At 32.6% G+C, this 15,788-nt stretch overlaps 2 protein-coding genes across 2 annotated transcripts; both read right to left on the reverse strand.

The window, feature by feature from the left end:
- Nucleotides 1-1,805: 1,805 nt before the first annotated feature.
- Nucleotides 1,806-8,327, reverse strand: LOC123653367. The gene is made up of 4 exons (XM_045589366.1): nt 8,167-8,327; nt 6,867-7,059; nt 5,451-5,657; nt 1,806-2,036 (listed from the first exon to the last, which is right to left on the reverse strand). The coding sequence occupies exons 1-4, from the start codon at nt 8,325-8,327 to the stop codon at nt 1,806-1,808; spliced, it is 792 nt and encodes a 263-aa protein (XP_045445322.1).
- A 3,771-nt stretch (nt 8,328-12,098) lies between these two features.
- Nucleotides 12,099-14,459, reverse strand: LOC123653893 (arp2/3 complex-activating protein rickA). Its single transcript, XM_045589874.1, has 2 exons — nt 13,645-14,459; nt 12,099-13,560 (listed from the first exon to the last, which is right to left on the reverse strand). The coding sequence occupies exons 1-2, from the start codon at nt 14,370-14,372 to the stop codon at nt 12,099-12,101; spliced, it is 2,190 nt and encodes a 729-aa protein (XP_045445830.1). The 5' UTR covers nt 14,373-14,459.
- Between the last annotated feature and the right edge of the window lie 1,329 nt (nt 14,460-15,788).

A 15,788-nucleotide genomic window follows, 5' to 3' on the forward strand; every position in this document is an offset into this window, starting at 1 on the left:
AATACTGGAATAGTTCAATAAACTCCTAAACAAACCGTAATGAATACGTCTCAAAAACACAGTTCACTAACTAGTTCGTTTGTTTGTTCAGTTAAAAAACAATTGTGTGCCAGTTAGATCGTATGCGAGTGTCGTTTGAAACGCGTAAGACTACCGCGCGTGGTTACCGCCTCGTGGGGTGTGCGCTGGCGCAGCGCTGAGCGTTCAACTGGTGCGCCAACCCGCCGCGGGGAGATGCACTCCACAGTCCACACTGCGAATACTAAAACCTCTCGAACATAACGGAGTCGCATCGATACTGAGTCAAGAGAGCCGCAAAAATCACGGAAACTTGCGGCTTTACCGAAGCGTGAGAGCCTAATTGATCGGTTCAAAATTAACGATATCTTCGAAACGTTATATCGATTCAAGTTTTAATGTTAATTGAATTTATACAGAAATATAAAAATTTATTTTAGAAAAATATTAGGGGCCTGTTTCACAAGTTGTGGAGTTTATCTAGCAAATAAGTTATGTTTAAACTTTAACAGCAAACGGTAGAATAGGGTTTTTAAACTTTTATATGTTGCAAATTGTCATCCGTCAAATAGCCTACAACTGGATAAATAGCTAAATAGCTATAACACGCTGCACACCCTACGCTGCTCCACTGTGGGTTGGCGGATATGTTCCCTACTATGAGTAACAATCGCTATCAGATATTTATCATAACAACAGGGACCGACGGCTTTGCGTGCTCTCCAAGGGACGGTGAAGAGACCCACAAGGACAAACACCCAAACCGAAAAGAAATATTTGTACAAACACAAATAACCATCCCGAGCGGTAATCAAACCCGCAACCCGTCGATGTTTGGGCGACTACACGCACCTCCACTACACCAGAGCGGTTGCTATATATAAAAAGTCTTTACGTATAAGAAAGTTAAATTTAATTTTACATCGGAGTTAAAAACAAGAGTCGTCTCGAAGGCAGTATTAGCGACATCCTGTGAGTATCCTAGCCGCTCGACCGGCCATCGAACCCTGGACACGGCCCCTAACAACAACTCATGTGAACGATTCTAACGCAAATTTTGAATTACCGTGTCCTATTCCGTGCTTGAGAATATTATAAATATGATACATTAAAAAATACACAAATTAATTTCTATAATTCAAATTTTTTAAATTTTCTATAATACCTAAAATTTGGACTTTATTCAAATTTAATTTTTTTTATTAAATTTACAAACTGTACATGTGATATATTTTTATCAAAGAACTCTTTAAGTATCAGCCAAAACATTATCATATTATAAGGATATTGAAACAGAAAACAACAAGAATAAAAGAAAAATAAGAATCCAAAATGATTAAAGATGGAAAAGATAAAAGAACCTCATTAGAGTTCCACATGACTGTATCCTGCTAGGTTCAGGAACATAATTAATATAATAAAATTAAACAGACGGATAATTTATGTTATGATAATTTTTAATACTTGTTTCTGTTAAATATTATTATTTAATTTTTTGTAAGTTACAAAAAATAACTAGGAACTAAAAATTGAGCATAAATTCTAATTTATAATATTTGGCATAAAACAAAAAAAATAACTTATCCATCATGGAAATAACTAACTTAATGAAAATTAGAAGTTAACATTTGATTCATCAAGACTTCATCTTCTTTAGCCTCGACTACTTCTATACAGGGCAACAAGGTATTTCTAAAATGTACAATCACATTAATCTATTATAGTCGTTTCCCTGTACAGACCATGGCCTATTTAAAATATTCTATATTTGTAGAGTAGAGTTATTCTTATTCATAATGCTTCGATATTGCATCCAAAATGAATTGGAAAGTCGTAGGGTTTATCCAACTTAATCCTGATGGCATTTCCGAACTGTCGAGGCTTCTGGCGCTTCTACCTACTGTACGTTGTAAGAAATAGTCATCATATTCCATGCTGTAGTCTGGAAGAATAGGATTGAACTTGGCATAGTAGATGGCCGATAGACACGCGTAGAGAAGCAGTGCGACGGTGAAGAGCTGAAACATAAAGCAATACAATAAATGCTTACAATTACAACACTTAAAAATATTATTACCTCTGTTTTTTACACATACATTTTGAAATGATATTAATCTTAAAGCAATTACAAATTCAACTAATACTCCGTGTAAATAATTAACTATTCAATCAAGCTTATGTAATTGTTATTAATTTATACCGTAAAGGTATTTGACCTAGAGACATGAACTTGACAGATTCTGTGACGCAGAGTCGGTTTGATTCATATTATTGCAAATAATACTAATAAAAATATTCAAAGTACTATGTTTTTTAAGATTTAGTGTTTCTTTTTGTCCTCACTATGTGATGTATTTATAAAAAAAAAATATTTTTAGTAGTAGTATAAATAGGGTAAAGTAGAGTAATATAAGTCTTTTAAGTCAACTAGATCGATTTTTATTCCTTTTTCATCTTAAAATTCCTATTATATTTTCAGATTTCACCGTTATTATCTTTGATATTTTACGCCTTGAAATGAACTTAAAAAATAGTATTAACATTTTTTACGAAGACTTAAAAATATTATTATTAAATAAGTGAAAGCTTCAAAGGTACATTTAAAATTAATATTAAAATTATAAAATAACAATTTTCAATAATACAGAACCCCAAATTTTTTTTTTTTCTATCCTAAATTTTTATATAAAGAAGAGGAAAACAAGCTCACTACGAGTTCAATACCACGACCTGCACGCATCGAGCGTACGCTTTACGTGTGTTGTGTTTTGTCCCTCGGAATCTTTGTTTAAACTTATGTGTGCTACATATAAAGCACTTAAGGAAGACCGGACTTTCTAAACAACGTTCGATTGATATTAAACTTTAAAAGAGTAGCGAGAGTTTTTTTCTTAAGGGAAAAAAATCCCTCTTTCTCTACCTAGGCACATTAGGTGAAGTTATTTATTGTAGTATTCAATAGAACCGATGACATAATAGAAATGTCTACCGTAAAACTAGAGATTTGCTTAGTTTATCAAATTTTGTGACAAACTTAAGATTTCTGGACAACATTGGTCACATTACCTATGTTTGTAATGTACCTTATGTTAAAATGTAACTTAGAGTAACTTTTGAATTATATGTTGATTTTCCTACCATAACTTACTGTTATTTACTTAGTTATTTAAAAATGTAGATTTACCTGACGTTTTTTAAGCATGTAAATAATATTAATAACTATAATGTGATATAAAAGTTTTTATTAATTAATTTCATAAGCAATTTGCACAAAATTATACATTTAACGTATTTGGCATTTTGTGCATTTCTTTTTTGGTACTTGATTAACCTGCTGTGTAGTTACGACAGTAAAGAATATAGTCACCCCCTCTCTTCCCGTGGGTGTCCGTACGAGGCGACTAAGGAACAACACAGTTCTGCTACCACCTTGGAACTTAAGAAGCGGACCGATGGCGGGATAACCATCAAACTGCTTGCCTTGAAATACATAAGCTGAAAACGGGCAACAGCGTCTTCGGCGCGACAAAGCCAGCTCTGCGGTCACCAACCCACCTACCCAGCGAGGCGACTATGGGCAACTCACATGTTTCCACGCCTTTTTTGACAAGAACTTGTGGAGGCCTATGTCTAGCAGAGGACTGCGATAGGCTAAAGTGACTTGATTAACGCGACAAGTACTGTATTCGAATATTTTAATATGCCTCGTAATCACAAAAATGAAAAATATATAACGTGAGGATTTATTTTGATCGATTCACGATAATTGTTATTCCAGCCTGAACATAAATAATCACGAAATCAGCATGTATGCGAAACCGCGGACTGATCTTTTAAGGAACTTTAAAATAATCTTCTTACATTAAAATTAGCAATTACATGCACATTTAACACTACTTGTATAGAGAGATAAAAAAAATCAGGAAATTTTTAAATAAAACGAAGAAGCACTTAAAATATGACCGTGAAAAGATATCACGTTCGCTGACATCGGTACCATTGACTACGTATTTCTGATATGTTCTGATATCCCAAGCTTTAGAACAATATAAGTTAAATCAGATAATAATATAAATAAAAATGAATAAAATCATAAATTCGTCAAATCACATAAACGTTGGACGTGCAAGGCTGCTCAAACTAAATGCTTCCTTACAGCCCGACAATTATAATCGTCATCAAAACTATGTCAATGCTAAAGTCATAGTATGTAACTACCCGAACTTTAAGTTTGACTGTACAACAACCGAATTACTGTTTTTGCTGCTAATATAAATGACGTTAATAATTTTTCGGTACGATGCGCAACAACGCATTTGAGGTCAAAATTATTTAGTTAAGTTTGTCATAAAACAACATTATTTTTGTTAGGTATAAGAAAATTATCAAGTAAACTTAGATAAACTCGCTCCCGGAAGATAACGTAGCGTTTTATCAGGCGACCAAGTGAAGTAAAAACTTGGTACCCGTTTTTACGGAAATTGCGCGGTTAGAGGAGAAAATTTCGCACACTTCTAGTTTATATAAAAAAGAAGTGCAGATGCTATTTTTTTTAATTATACATAAAATAAATTAAATCAATAAAAATATTTCATACACTACCGTGTGTTTGACAAAAATGCAAATATACTCTTTTGTTAATTATTATAGAAGTCTTTGACAACAGAACCTTAATAATGCTCAAACTTATAATTTAAATTAATTATGGTCGAATTTCAACCACTAGACGACCACTAAGTTAAATAAATACATAAAAACCTAGCGAGTATAAACAAAAATTTGTCTCAAAATCACTATTACAATCTATTGTAATATGTACTAGCAATCTATTATTAGCTTTATGCTTTTACTTTATAAAACATAAAAAAAGAAACAAAACATGAACGGCAAAGATTTTCTTTAAACTAATATTTATGTTATTACATGACGTTACGACACATGAGTTCAACGTTCCTTCACTTTGACAGAACAGTAACTATAATCTATTATAATAAAATATTTTTTTTGTTTCCTGTCTTGCTTAAGTAACTAAGTAAATAATAATATGAATGTTAAAAAATTAAGTGAGTGTCTACTGTATGAATCATCTTTTCTGATAAATTATGCTTACATAATTTAAAAATAAATTAATTAATTCAATTCCATTCAAACCCCCTATTTTTTTTTTGTTTTATGCTTTATATCATTATGCCGGCGGGTTAAAACAGTTTCCTCAGTTACTAGCTCTAACACTAACTGTAGCGGGTTCGATCATTAGTACAGTTTGTAAAGGCCATACAAATGTCTGTCGTGATAAAAAAAATCTAATTGTGTCGTGTGTTTTCGGACTCTTCAATTAATTCCACTCTCATTTTAATAAGTATTAAGTTGAATCCAGTGCGTGGCGCTTATAATTATTATATACATTAGGTACTATATTAATTTATACTTACTTGAAATACGCTCCAGAATTTGAAGGAACCCTCATTAATTATCCAGTCGTAGTATCCAGCCCAGGGGTCATCGTATCTGCCCTGTTTCATAGGCTTCACGGTGGTAGTCTCATGGTGGTCATGGTCGTGATAGTGATGCTCGTCGTAATAATCCTCGAATCCTCGGCCGTTTTGCGATGTTTCGTTATTAACATTGGTGCGACGCAACTGAAATTATAACATTATTATTATAGCATTTCATGTAATACCTTCTTTCTTTGGCGTGGCATTATTAGTGCCTTTTGTTGCCTGGGTAAGCCTATATCATACAAAATATTTATTTTTATTAGTACTCCTTTGGAAGCTTTTACTAATAACATTTTGAAGAAAAATAAAAATATAAAAAGCAACTTTCCTTGCTTTTATAGAAAAAAAAAATAACATTTTTAACTTATAGGTAAAAAAGGACAAAATATGTTATAAATTCTGTTTAAGAAAACATTGTAATTCATTTTTACTTTATGCAAATTACACACCATGTAGGTTAATATTAGTTTTATTATAAAAGGTCGTTTATATTCAAAATACGAAAGATTGTCAAAATGGTTTTTTTATTTTTAACAGCTGTGCCCGCAACTTTTTCCTCGTGGAATTGAACAAAAAAGTTATTATTCAGTTCGCAGAGTTATAAAATAAATAAATTTCTAGAATAAAAGTAACTGCTTATTACATCAGCTATCTACCAGTGCAAGTCCCGTCAAAATTGGTCCAGCCGTTTCAGAGATTAGCCGGAAAAACAGGCAAACAGACAGACAGATAAAAATTGTAAAAAAGGTTTTTTGGTATGTGTACCGTGTATACATCCAAATATATTTAGTAAAAAGCGGTTATTTTAATATTACAAACAGACACACCAATTTATTTATTTGTAATAGAACGTTGCACCGAGATGTTAACAATTAGCACTCCAGCCGGTCACCTAGTTCATCGGTTACCGTTTCCTTGCCACTAATTCATGAAATTGTAGATTTTACAACTTATCAAACGCTGACCCAGTTTATGTAACTGACCTACATGCGGTTCCGCATATTTTTTTAAGACTTTATACTTACTAGAAGGAAATGTTAAGCAATGAATCGAAAAAATCTTGTTACTTTTTTTATTGTTAACGTGATATTAATTTATTTTATAAAATTAAAATAAGAACCTTAAAATAATAAATAAGAAGTATGGTTGGTGTTTTTCGCTAGAACAGTTCTTCAAGAGACACGAAAATTTTGCCTTGCAATAAGGCAATGCAGGTCTTATATATAAAACAATTTAATACAGTATATACAGACAGCAGTGCCCCAGCAGTTTAATCAATATTAGTACTTAAAGGAAGATTCGCTTTATAAGTTCAAATTCTGATCAAGTTTATTATGATAGTTTTCAAACCTGGACTGCGGTACTATTCGCCTTTGGAGAAAGCAGCGGTATACTGGATCGGTTCTTATTAACTTTTCTAACAACATCGAGAGCGGTTCGAAAAACTGTGAGGATAATTTCTGAAATCGGCATCCTTGAACCCCAGCCGCTTTCTTCAGATTCGTCGGTCGATGCAAGTGATTCTTCGTTTGTGTAACTGGAACTTTTTATAAATGTTAATATTGTTATAAATAACATGTTAAAATTATAACTGAAATCCTATTAGATAGATTTTTCCTTCGACTTCTTTAGTACAGAGTTCCGATCTAATTCTCTAAGCTATAACATTCTTAATTCGACTTCTAAAAGAATAAAAAGTAGATAAAACCATAAAAATATATACGGAACTCTGAAATTCTATTTTCGGGTCGATTCAATAAGGAAAAAAGTACACGACGTCAAATCGAGAAATTTTAACGTAAAACGAAAACTATTGTAAAACTTTGGCATTCCTTACTCTTACAAAGTTTTACAATATTCGTTACATAAGTTAAAAAACTTATTATAGTCTAGTTATATTTATCCTTATTAAATTTTTGTGATATTTGTCAATTATTATATCAAATAATTGTGTTTCCGACTTCAGTTACATGTAATAACAACGTAGGTAAACGAAAACATGTGAAGTAATTTCGCATTATTAGAGATAACTCAAAAAGCACTAGCCTAGATAGATCTCGATCAAATTTAAATGAAACCAAATGACACGTGAAAAAAGAATTATCGAAATTGGTCCACCCAGTAAAAATTATCTCGACAAAAAATAGTCAATTAAATACGCATTATTAGCAATAACTCAAAACTACGAGTTAGATCTCAATTAACTTTGAATGGGACCAGATAATACGGACAAACTTTCGATTAAAAAAAATCATCGAAATTAGTCCACTCAGTCAAAAGTTCTGGGGTAACATATATGAGTTGAAATCAGAACCTCCTCCTTTATTTGAAGTCGGTTATATGCAGAAGAATCCATGTAGATATATTCTTATTATGACTGTTTCACCATTATTTTCTTTGCTAACAGATTAAAAATGTCCGCATTTTCTTAATTTTACATAAATAACTATATATTATGTATATAAACATAATTTACAACAATAAGTATAAAAAAAAAAACAGTATAGAAGGAAAAAATTATTATCGTATGTACAGTAGTACATACGATAATAATTTTTTACAATAAAATCCTTAAAACATTAAATACTATATGAAAGTATTGATGTTTTCTTATAAAATGTGTAATAAACAGGTAAATTTAAATACTCACTGTAGGGGTATGTATTTGTATTTTGAAGAAGGTGGAGTGTAGGGAGTAGCAGTATCATAGCGCGCTGCGCCAGCGTTCACGCCCGCCGCCCACATCGCGAGAGCTACCGCGGCCGCTACTATAAACCCGTGAAAAGAAATCGCGATTATACCCTTTACCATTATAACAATTTTTATTTAATTCTTCCTTTCACTAGTTTTCACAAAATCTTTATGTGAACCTCATGTATACGTTATATCACTTCATGACTTTGATACAATTTAAAGGTTGATGTGCATCGATCGAAGATGAACAGTAGACTACTCTTTTCAGCATGGTACGACTCAGTTAACCGCGCATAGGAGAGACTAAGTTATTACTTCTGTCAACAGGTCGAGCGCATGTTGTTCGTATGTGAAGTGTTAATTAAATTTGTAGAATTGTAGCGACGATGATAAATGATTCTTAAAAAAGAAAGTTTATATTGTAATTGGTACAACCTATAAAATATTTTTATCACCCCCATCCAAAAATGCAGAAGTATGATGAGGTCGGTTTATCGGTAATTATTGCCACTATAATCAATATCGTTTTTAGCAGACGTTGTTGTTGTTGTTAGGCACGGGCTGTTTTCCGCAACTCGACATCTTTATGCGCCTATTTTGCGTGACTGGCTGTGGACACTATTCGTGCCAGCCTAGCTCGTTAAGGAAGCCTAGCAGACCCTTCACGTTGCCAACGACTTCCTGGAGCGACCTCGGTGTCCCGAGGTGTAATGCCCTGTTTAGCAAACATTATTTTGACAACCAGTTTGTAGTGGCCCTGCTGTTTGTTCCGCGGGTTGCGGTTTCGATTCCAGCCTGAGTTTAGGTCTAATATTTGCTTTAATATATATATTACATGTATTATTTCCATGTATATTTTATCAAAATGAAAATTAGCTTTAGCAGTTGGCTGTTACCTTTAACACAAGCATTAAGCTGCTTACCTTAGTAAAAGACGACCACCGTGTGTGAATGTTAAAAGATATTTATATTTATTACGTTGTTTGTAATATTTTGACCGATTATAGATTAAGATCAAAGATCAAGTTCTTCCTGTTGAGATTACCATTCTATAATAACAAACACACACAACTGCTTAAACGTGAAATTCATAAATCTACCATTCATACTGTCATACAGTAGATCTTTATTGCACTTAAAAAATGAAACAAGTAATAATCATATTTACAAAGAAAGTTGGCAAGGGCGAACTTATCGATATAAGAGATCTCTACCAATCTACCCATGGTGGTCAGAATTGATGTTATATAGATATTGTTTGAAAGTAATTAATTCAGGAAATAGCTGTCTGATTTTAAGAACTCCTAGTAATGAGAGGAGCGATCGTACTCGCTACTCGATAAAAGTCTGTCATACGAGCAAATTAAAAAGTAGTACTCTAGTAGTCATGGATATAATAATAATAGCAATAATAATAATAAAAATTCTTTATTGTACACCAAGAATGAGCAAAATTACAAAAATAAAAACAGGAGATAAGTACAAAAGGCAGCCTTATCGCTAATGAGCGATCTCTTCCAGGCAACTTTTGGGCAGAGGAAGTGGTATAGGTATATGTAGATGGTTTAGATGTACAGTTTAATCTAAACACATGTCTATAAGGATATAAACACCTATAATATATGGATATCAATGATCTAAGATCTGTGTCGCTTGTCAACAGGTTTATTTAGAATTCTAAGTTACAATTTCAACTAAACTGTATCGACACGGATGCTTTTAAGCTTGATTGATTTCGTTCGTTTATCCTCTTAAGTACGTTGTATCAGGATACTTGTTATACTTTAGTATGAAATATCTCCTTCCTAATTTACTTCTAAAGATAAACTTGCTTATATTTTCTGCGTGGAGAAGCGTGAGAAGATTTTAAAAAAAATTTGTCGAAATCGGTCCATCTAGTCAAAAGTTCTGAAGTAACATACAAAAAAATACAATCGAATTGAGAACCTCTTCCTTTTTTGGAAGTCGGTTAAAAATAAGACTACAGTTCATTTTCTCGTTACTTTACTATGATCGTTATCAAACACCAAAGGACAATTTAATAAATTTCATGATTTGGCTGGAAACAAAAAGACCGCAACAATACACATCTCGTACGGGTATTTATCAAAAATTTAAAAATATAAATTATGTGGTGTCATGGGACACCAGGTATGAACGAAGTTCCTTCGGATAGTACAATAGCAATACAATTTGAAAAAAAAATGTTGAATTTTATAAATATTTTCTAGTTCTTGATTTTTTTTTTTTTTTTTTTTTGTTGATTGGTTTTTAATTACAGTATTTGTTATTTTAGAAAATAATAAATACCGTAAAATAAAATAAATCAAACAAAATAATAATAATTCAAACTATTAAGTGAAACAAAAAAACATACGTCTTTATTTTTTTTTTGTCGACATTACATAAATAATTTAAAAAAAGTTTACTTGTAATATTTTAGTTTTACAAACGTCATATTATACAGTCGTGTGACTGATATTACGTCACTTCCGTTATATATTTTTCTTACGGTTTCAGTATCACATTTTTTTCAGTTCGGTCGCCCAGCCAAATGTCAAGCCTGCCGTAAGGAACTTCGTTCCAATAAATCATCCATCTTACTCAATTATGACACCGATCCTTACTCGAAGCTATTATTTTTACCCCCGATGCAATACAATAGGGTTGTTATAAGTTTAACGTGTCTATCTGTGTATTTGTCTGTGGTATCATAGCTCCCAAACGGATGAACCAATATTCGTTTAGTTTTTTTTTTGTGTCATAGATAATTTTATCCCGAGTATTCTTAGCCATGTTTGATGAAAATCTGTTCAGCCGTTTAAAGATCATCAGCTCTTTTCTTGTTAAAAAGTTGAATTTTGGTACCGTGTATACTTACTTCAATTATATTGAAAGTATATGGTAAAGTAACCATGACTTTAAATATAATATGTTAGGGTTATTTTTAGATTTCGAAGGTGGGCTTTGGCTTTAGTATATTCAATTCGGTCCCCCGATGCGTCGACGCTTGGAAAATAAAAACTTTTGAACTTACATAATATTACATTACATTTTAATCACAATTTGTTGTCCGATATTATAAACTAATTGAATTGGATAGCATTTTTTTTAATAAACAATGTAGAAACATATCATCATGGATTGATCAGCCTACAAAATAATTGTAACAATTACAATTCTGTACCTACTCCTACTTTAGAGATATTTTGAATATTTTATTTATAACAGCACTGTTTAATGGGCACTGAAGACCGAAAACTATGTAGTTAGAGTCTTGGATGATTCGAGTCAACACAAACAATTTAGTATAATTCCTTTAGAAGAGATTATAACGTCTAGGAATACATAAATGTGCAAAAAAATAAGGTTGAACAAATAAAACTCACTTGAAGTTAATGTGATTTTTACATATTTCTAATATTAATATCTAAAATTATAGTAATCTAGTACATGTAAGTTATATTGACTAAAACCTTAATACATATGCAATGTTCAAAAGGGTTTATTTTATAAAATAAAATGACTTTATAATAGGAATAAAAAAATAAAAAATGTATATTTAATTCACCAGAGAGTGACTGTATTGTAGTGATTTTTAAACACGTCAAGTAAAGATAGTTTTTTTAAGAAAATAGTACATAATTTATCTTTTGTTTGTATCTAGGTTAGAAATAAAACGGACGTAAGTAATAAAATTATCATAAAACATTTATTAAATCTACAATGTTGTGATAATGAACAAATATTTAAAATTATACATTATATAAACTTGAGCAATTGTTTAAATATGTCCAGTTCCCAACATTTTATCACCATCATACTACTTAATACAAAATTCCTATATACATACATTAAACGTAATGAAAACGTAATAAATACATATATTTATTTTGTTTTAGTTTTACCAATCATGTATTTTTCTGCAGCCGTTGCAATAGCGTGCGTAACTTTTTTCGTAAGTTCGTGCAGGTTATCATTTGACATAAATTCATCGACGGATCTTTTTGAAAAAAAGGTTGCTGTTGTAGTATTTGGCCTCCAACTATTTGGATATACAATTTTATGACGCAAAATAGCTTTGATAATTAATGCCCCAACGTAGACTATAAAGTAGACACTAAAATATAAAGGCAAATAATACAATTTTTTTCCTAAATAGTAGTAACTGAATCTGTTGACACGGGGCGTTTCGGTCGTCGTTGTAGTAGGATGGTGATAATGATAGTGATCATGGTCGTGGTCGTGGTCATGGTCATCAAAGTCATGATGAAATTTTAGATCAGTTGGAAAATCGATCGGAAAACCATGATCATTCGTAGGCGGTTCATACATATGTGGCTTCACATCCGATGGTGGTGACGGTGGCATCATTCCTATGTCGTGGTCGTTCATATGATCATCTCCTTTCTTATCATCGTGTGGTTTATTAAATATTAGTTCAGGATAATCAGAATTGTGATCACTATGTGTCAAATCGTCGGAACCATATGCAGCCGGTGATTTGTAAATTTGTGGCATATGGTTAGTTGGTGGATTTGAAGGCTTAGGTTTCTGGTAATGATATCCTTGGACTTCAGGGTCAGGGTCAGTTTCAATCGGAGGAGAGATATCAGCAGTCATACTAGGCTTATTATATGAATAACCTGCGAAAGGTTTTGCTGGTGGTTGGAGAGTAGGAAAAAATTGTGGCGTAGCAGGTGAAGGTAGCTTATATTGATAACCCATGTCTGTCATAGGAATGTTGGCAGTATCTCCTGCATCTGATGGGGGCTTGTAACGGTATCCTAAATCCATTATTGGTTTTTCCTCACCGTCACTTGAATCAGAATTTATCGAATCACTAGATAGTCCTAATACTTGTGAACTGATTGTATCAGATGACGCTAATGAAGGAGGCGGTGCAGGTACTTGACTAAAACTTGGACCAGATGGCGCATATGGAGGAAACGAATCATAATTCGGAGGAGAAGGAAAATCGTCACCAGCTTTTGGTGGTGGAGGTGGCGGTGGTGGAACTAAATTGGCAGTTGCTTTCTGTGATGAGAAACTACCACTTGACTGCTTTGACAAGTTTTTACCATATTTTTGCTGTGGTAAGTATGGTTGAGCTGGATTATAACGATCAATAAGTTGACTATTAGAGTCAATATCTTGAACTTCTCCTCTCGTTGGATATTTTAAATCAGAAAATTGATCCAAACTTGTTAAAAGATTGTTACTTTGCAACGGCTTTTTTGGTGATTTTATCTGAAAGGGCTGAAGATTTACGTAAGGGAATCTTATGTTCGGTTCAGTTCGTATAGCTCTTGATTCATTTTCAGCTCCACTAACTGGCTTTGTGGCAAAACTACAAAATAAAAAAAGACACTTTAGCATTAATATAAAAGTAAATACAAGTTATCATAATGATTAATTCATAAATAATTATTACCCCGGTAAAGCAAAATTTTCGTCTATCATTTCTTCACCATTTTGTTCTTCGTTTTCTTTAATTTGCAATTGTTCTGCATTTTCTTTATTTTGATCATCATACCTTACATTTTTTTCTTTTGATTTATCTTGTACTGCCTGCTGTGTCCTGGAGTACTGATTCATCTTTTCGTCATCAATAATATGCCATATATTTTCAATATTAATCGGATTATCTTCGGTAGTCGTCGTTGTGGTAGTTTTTTTAGTTACTTGCATTGGTGGTAACATGGTGGTAGAAGATTTAAACACTGGTGCTTGTTCTTCACTTTCTTTATCACGATTGCTTAGATTTATTGGTAAACCATAATTCACAATACGAGTAACTTTATTTTCCTCTAGTTCAGGAACGTATATAGGGCTCATAGTTGTTGATTTTGTTATTCTTTCTTTTTCTAATAATTTTCTGATTGATTTTTGCATATTGCCGTCTGATTCGAACTCTGCGAATATTAAATCGGGTGTTTTCACTGTTGTCGCAGGTGTCGTAGTAGTGGTTATATTTTCTACCGTATCCATTCTTTTCAGCCATTTATGGTAGTAAAAGGGTGTTATTTTATTTTCATCGTTTCGTAACAATCGCGTCGATGGCGTTACAACGTACACTTTAGGTCCGGGTAAATTTAAAGCATTAATATTAACTTTACAAAAACACACAAATAACACAAAAAATACTGTTCTTAATTTCATTTTTGAACTATTTAGACATTTACGGATTCTGCGCGGAATATGTGTTCTGATCGAACACCGGATTCAAAATGGTGAATATAACTAAAGGCAACATCATTAGTTTTTGAATTGACAAAGTTGAAGAAAATTGTGATAATTTGTAGCGGTACTGCAGTATGTAGAACGTCTGAAGCACGATGCAGATGACCTGAGACTTGTTGCAATTTACACAATTAGCGATATAATCAATGTCACGCACGAGTATATCTATAGAAAGTGTCACATATTTGAAGAAAATGTTTAGTGAATCTCAAAATGAAATAAATGAAGCGTAAGAAAATAGCATATGTACATTTACTAGAGTAACATATTTAATAATTTTCTTGACATTGGGGTGGCAATAAATATAAAAAATGTAGGCTAGTTTATTTTTTTCTTTATATTATCATATATATATTGTTTTTTCTTTAGATATTCATAAACTCATTTTATAAATCATATATATTAATAGGCTAAGATGTTTGCCTCCCTTTTTAGAAAAAACCTCACAATCACTCCACATAAAGTATATATCATTTTATACATAATTGCTTGTTCTACTGGCATCCAAAAATAAAAATAAAAAATATAATTGCTTTTGATTTTGTTAATTAATTAATTATTAAAATAATATATATAAATATAAACAACGTCAACATGATTGACGGTCGGTATTTTTTTTTAAACTTATTTAGTGCGAATTATTCGCACGGGTATTGCTAGTGTGTCTATATAATTTACAAACAGCAGAAAACCACTAAGTTTTGTGTTGTGTGCTTATGATCTATTAAATCATCCATCATCATCATCATTCCAGCCTATTGCAGTCCACTGCTGGACATAGGCCTCCACAAGTTCGCGCCAAAAATGCGTGAACTCATGTGTGTTGCCCATAGTCACCACGCTGGGCAGGCGGGTTGGTGACCGCAGGGCTGGCTTTGTCGCACCTAAGATGCTGCTGCCCGTCTTCGGCCTGTGTGTTTCAAAGCCAGTGGTTAGATGGTTATCCCGCCGTCGGTCGGCTTCTCAAGGTGGTAGTGGAACCTTGTTATCCCTTAGTCGCCTCGTGCTGTGTGGCTACGGCACCAAAGAATATAGCCACCCCCTCTCGATCTATCAAAACTGATTCTAAAATATATTAAAGTTAGCTACGACTATTCAGTATTAACTGAACGTCTAAGCCTACAATAATACAAGAAGTTGGTGTTACGTGACATTCTGCATACTAAATAGAATTTTCATATGTTTCATAAATTGTTTTTTATTAATTCTTTTCTAAATTTAATGGTAACTCAATTATTGAGTTACCATTGAGACTTCATCAGAGCTGAAAACTGGCCGCCATCAATCCCGATCTTAATCCGCTGGATTATGATTTATGGTCAGTTTTAGAGAGTA

This window comes from Melitaea cinxia, chromosome 1 (assembly GCF_905220565.1).
Source record: "Melitaea cinxia chromosome 1, ilMelCinx1.1, whole genome shotgun sequence".
NCBI lineage: Eukaryota > Metazoa > Arthropoda > Insecta > Lepidoptera > Nymphalidae > Melitaea > Melitaea cinxia.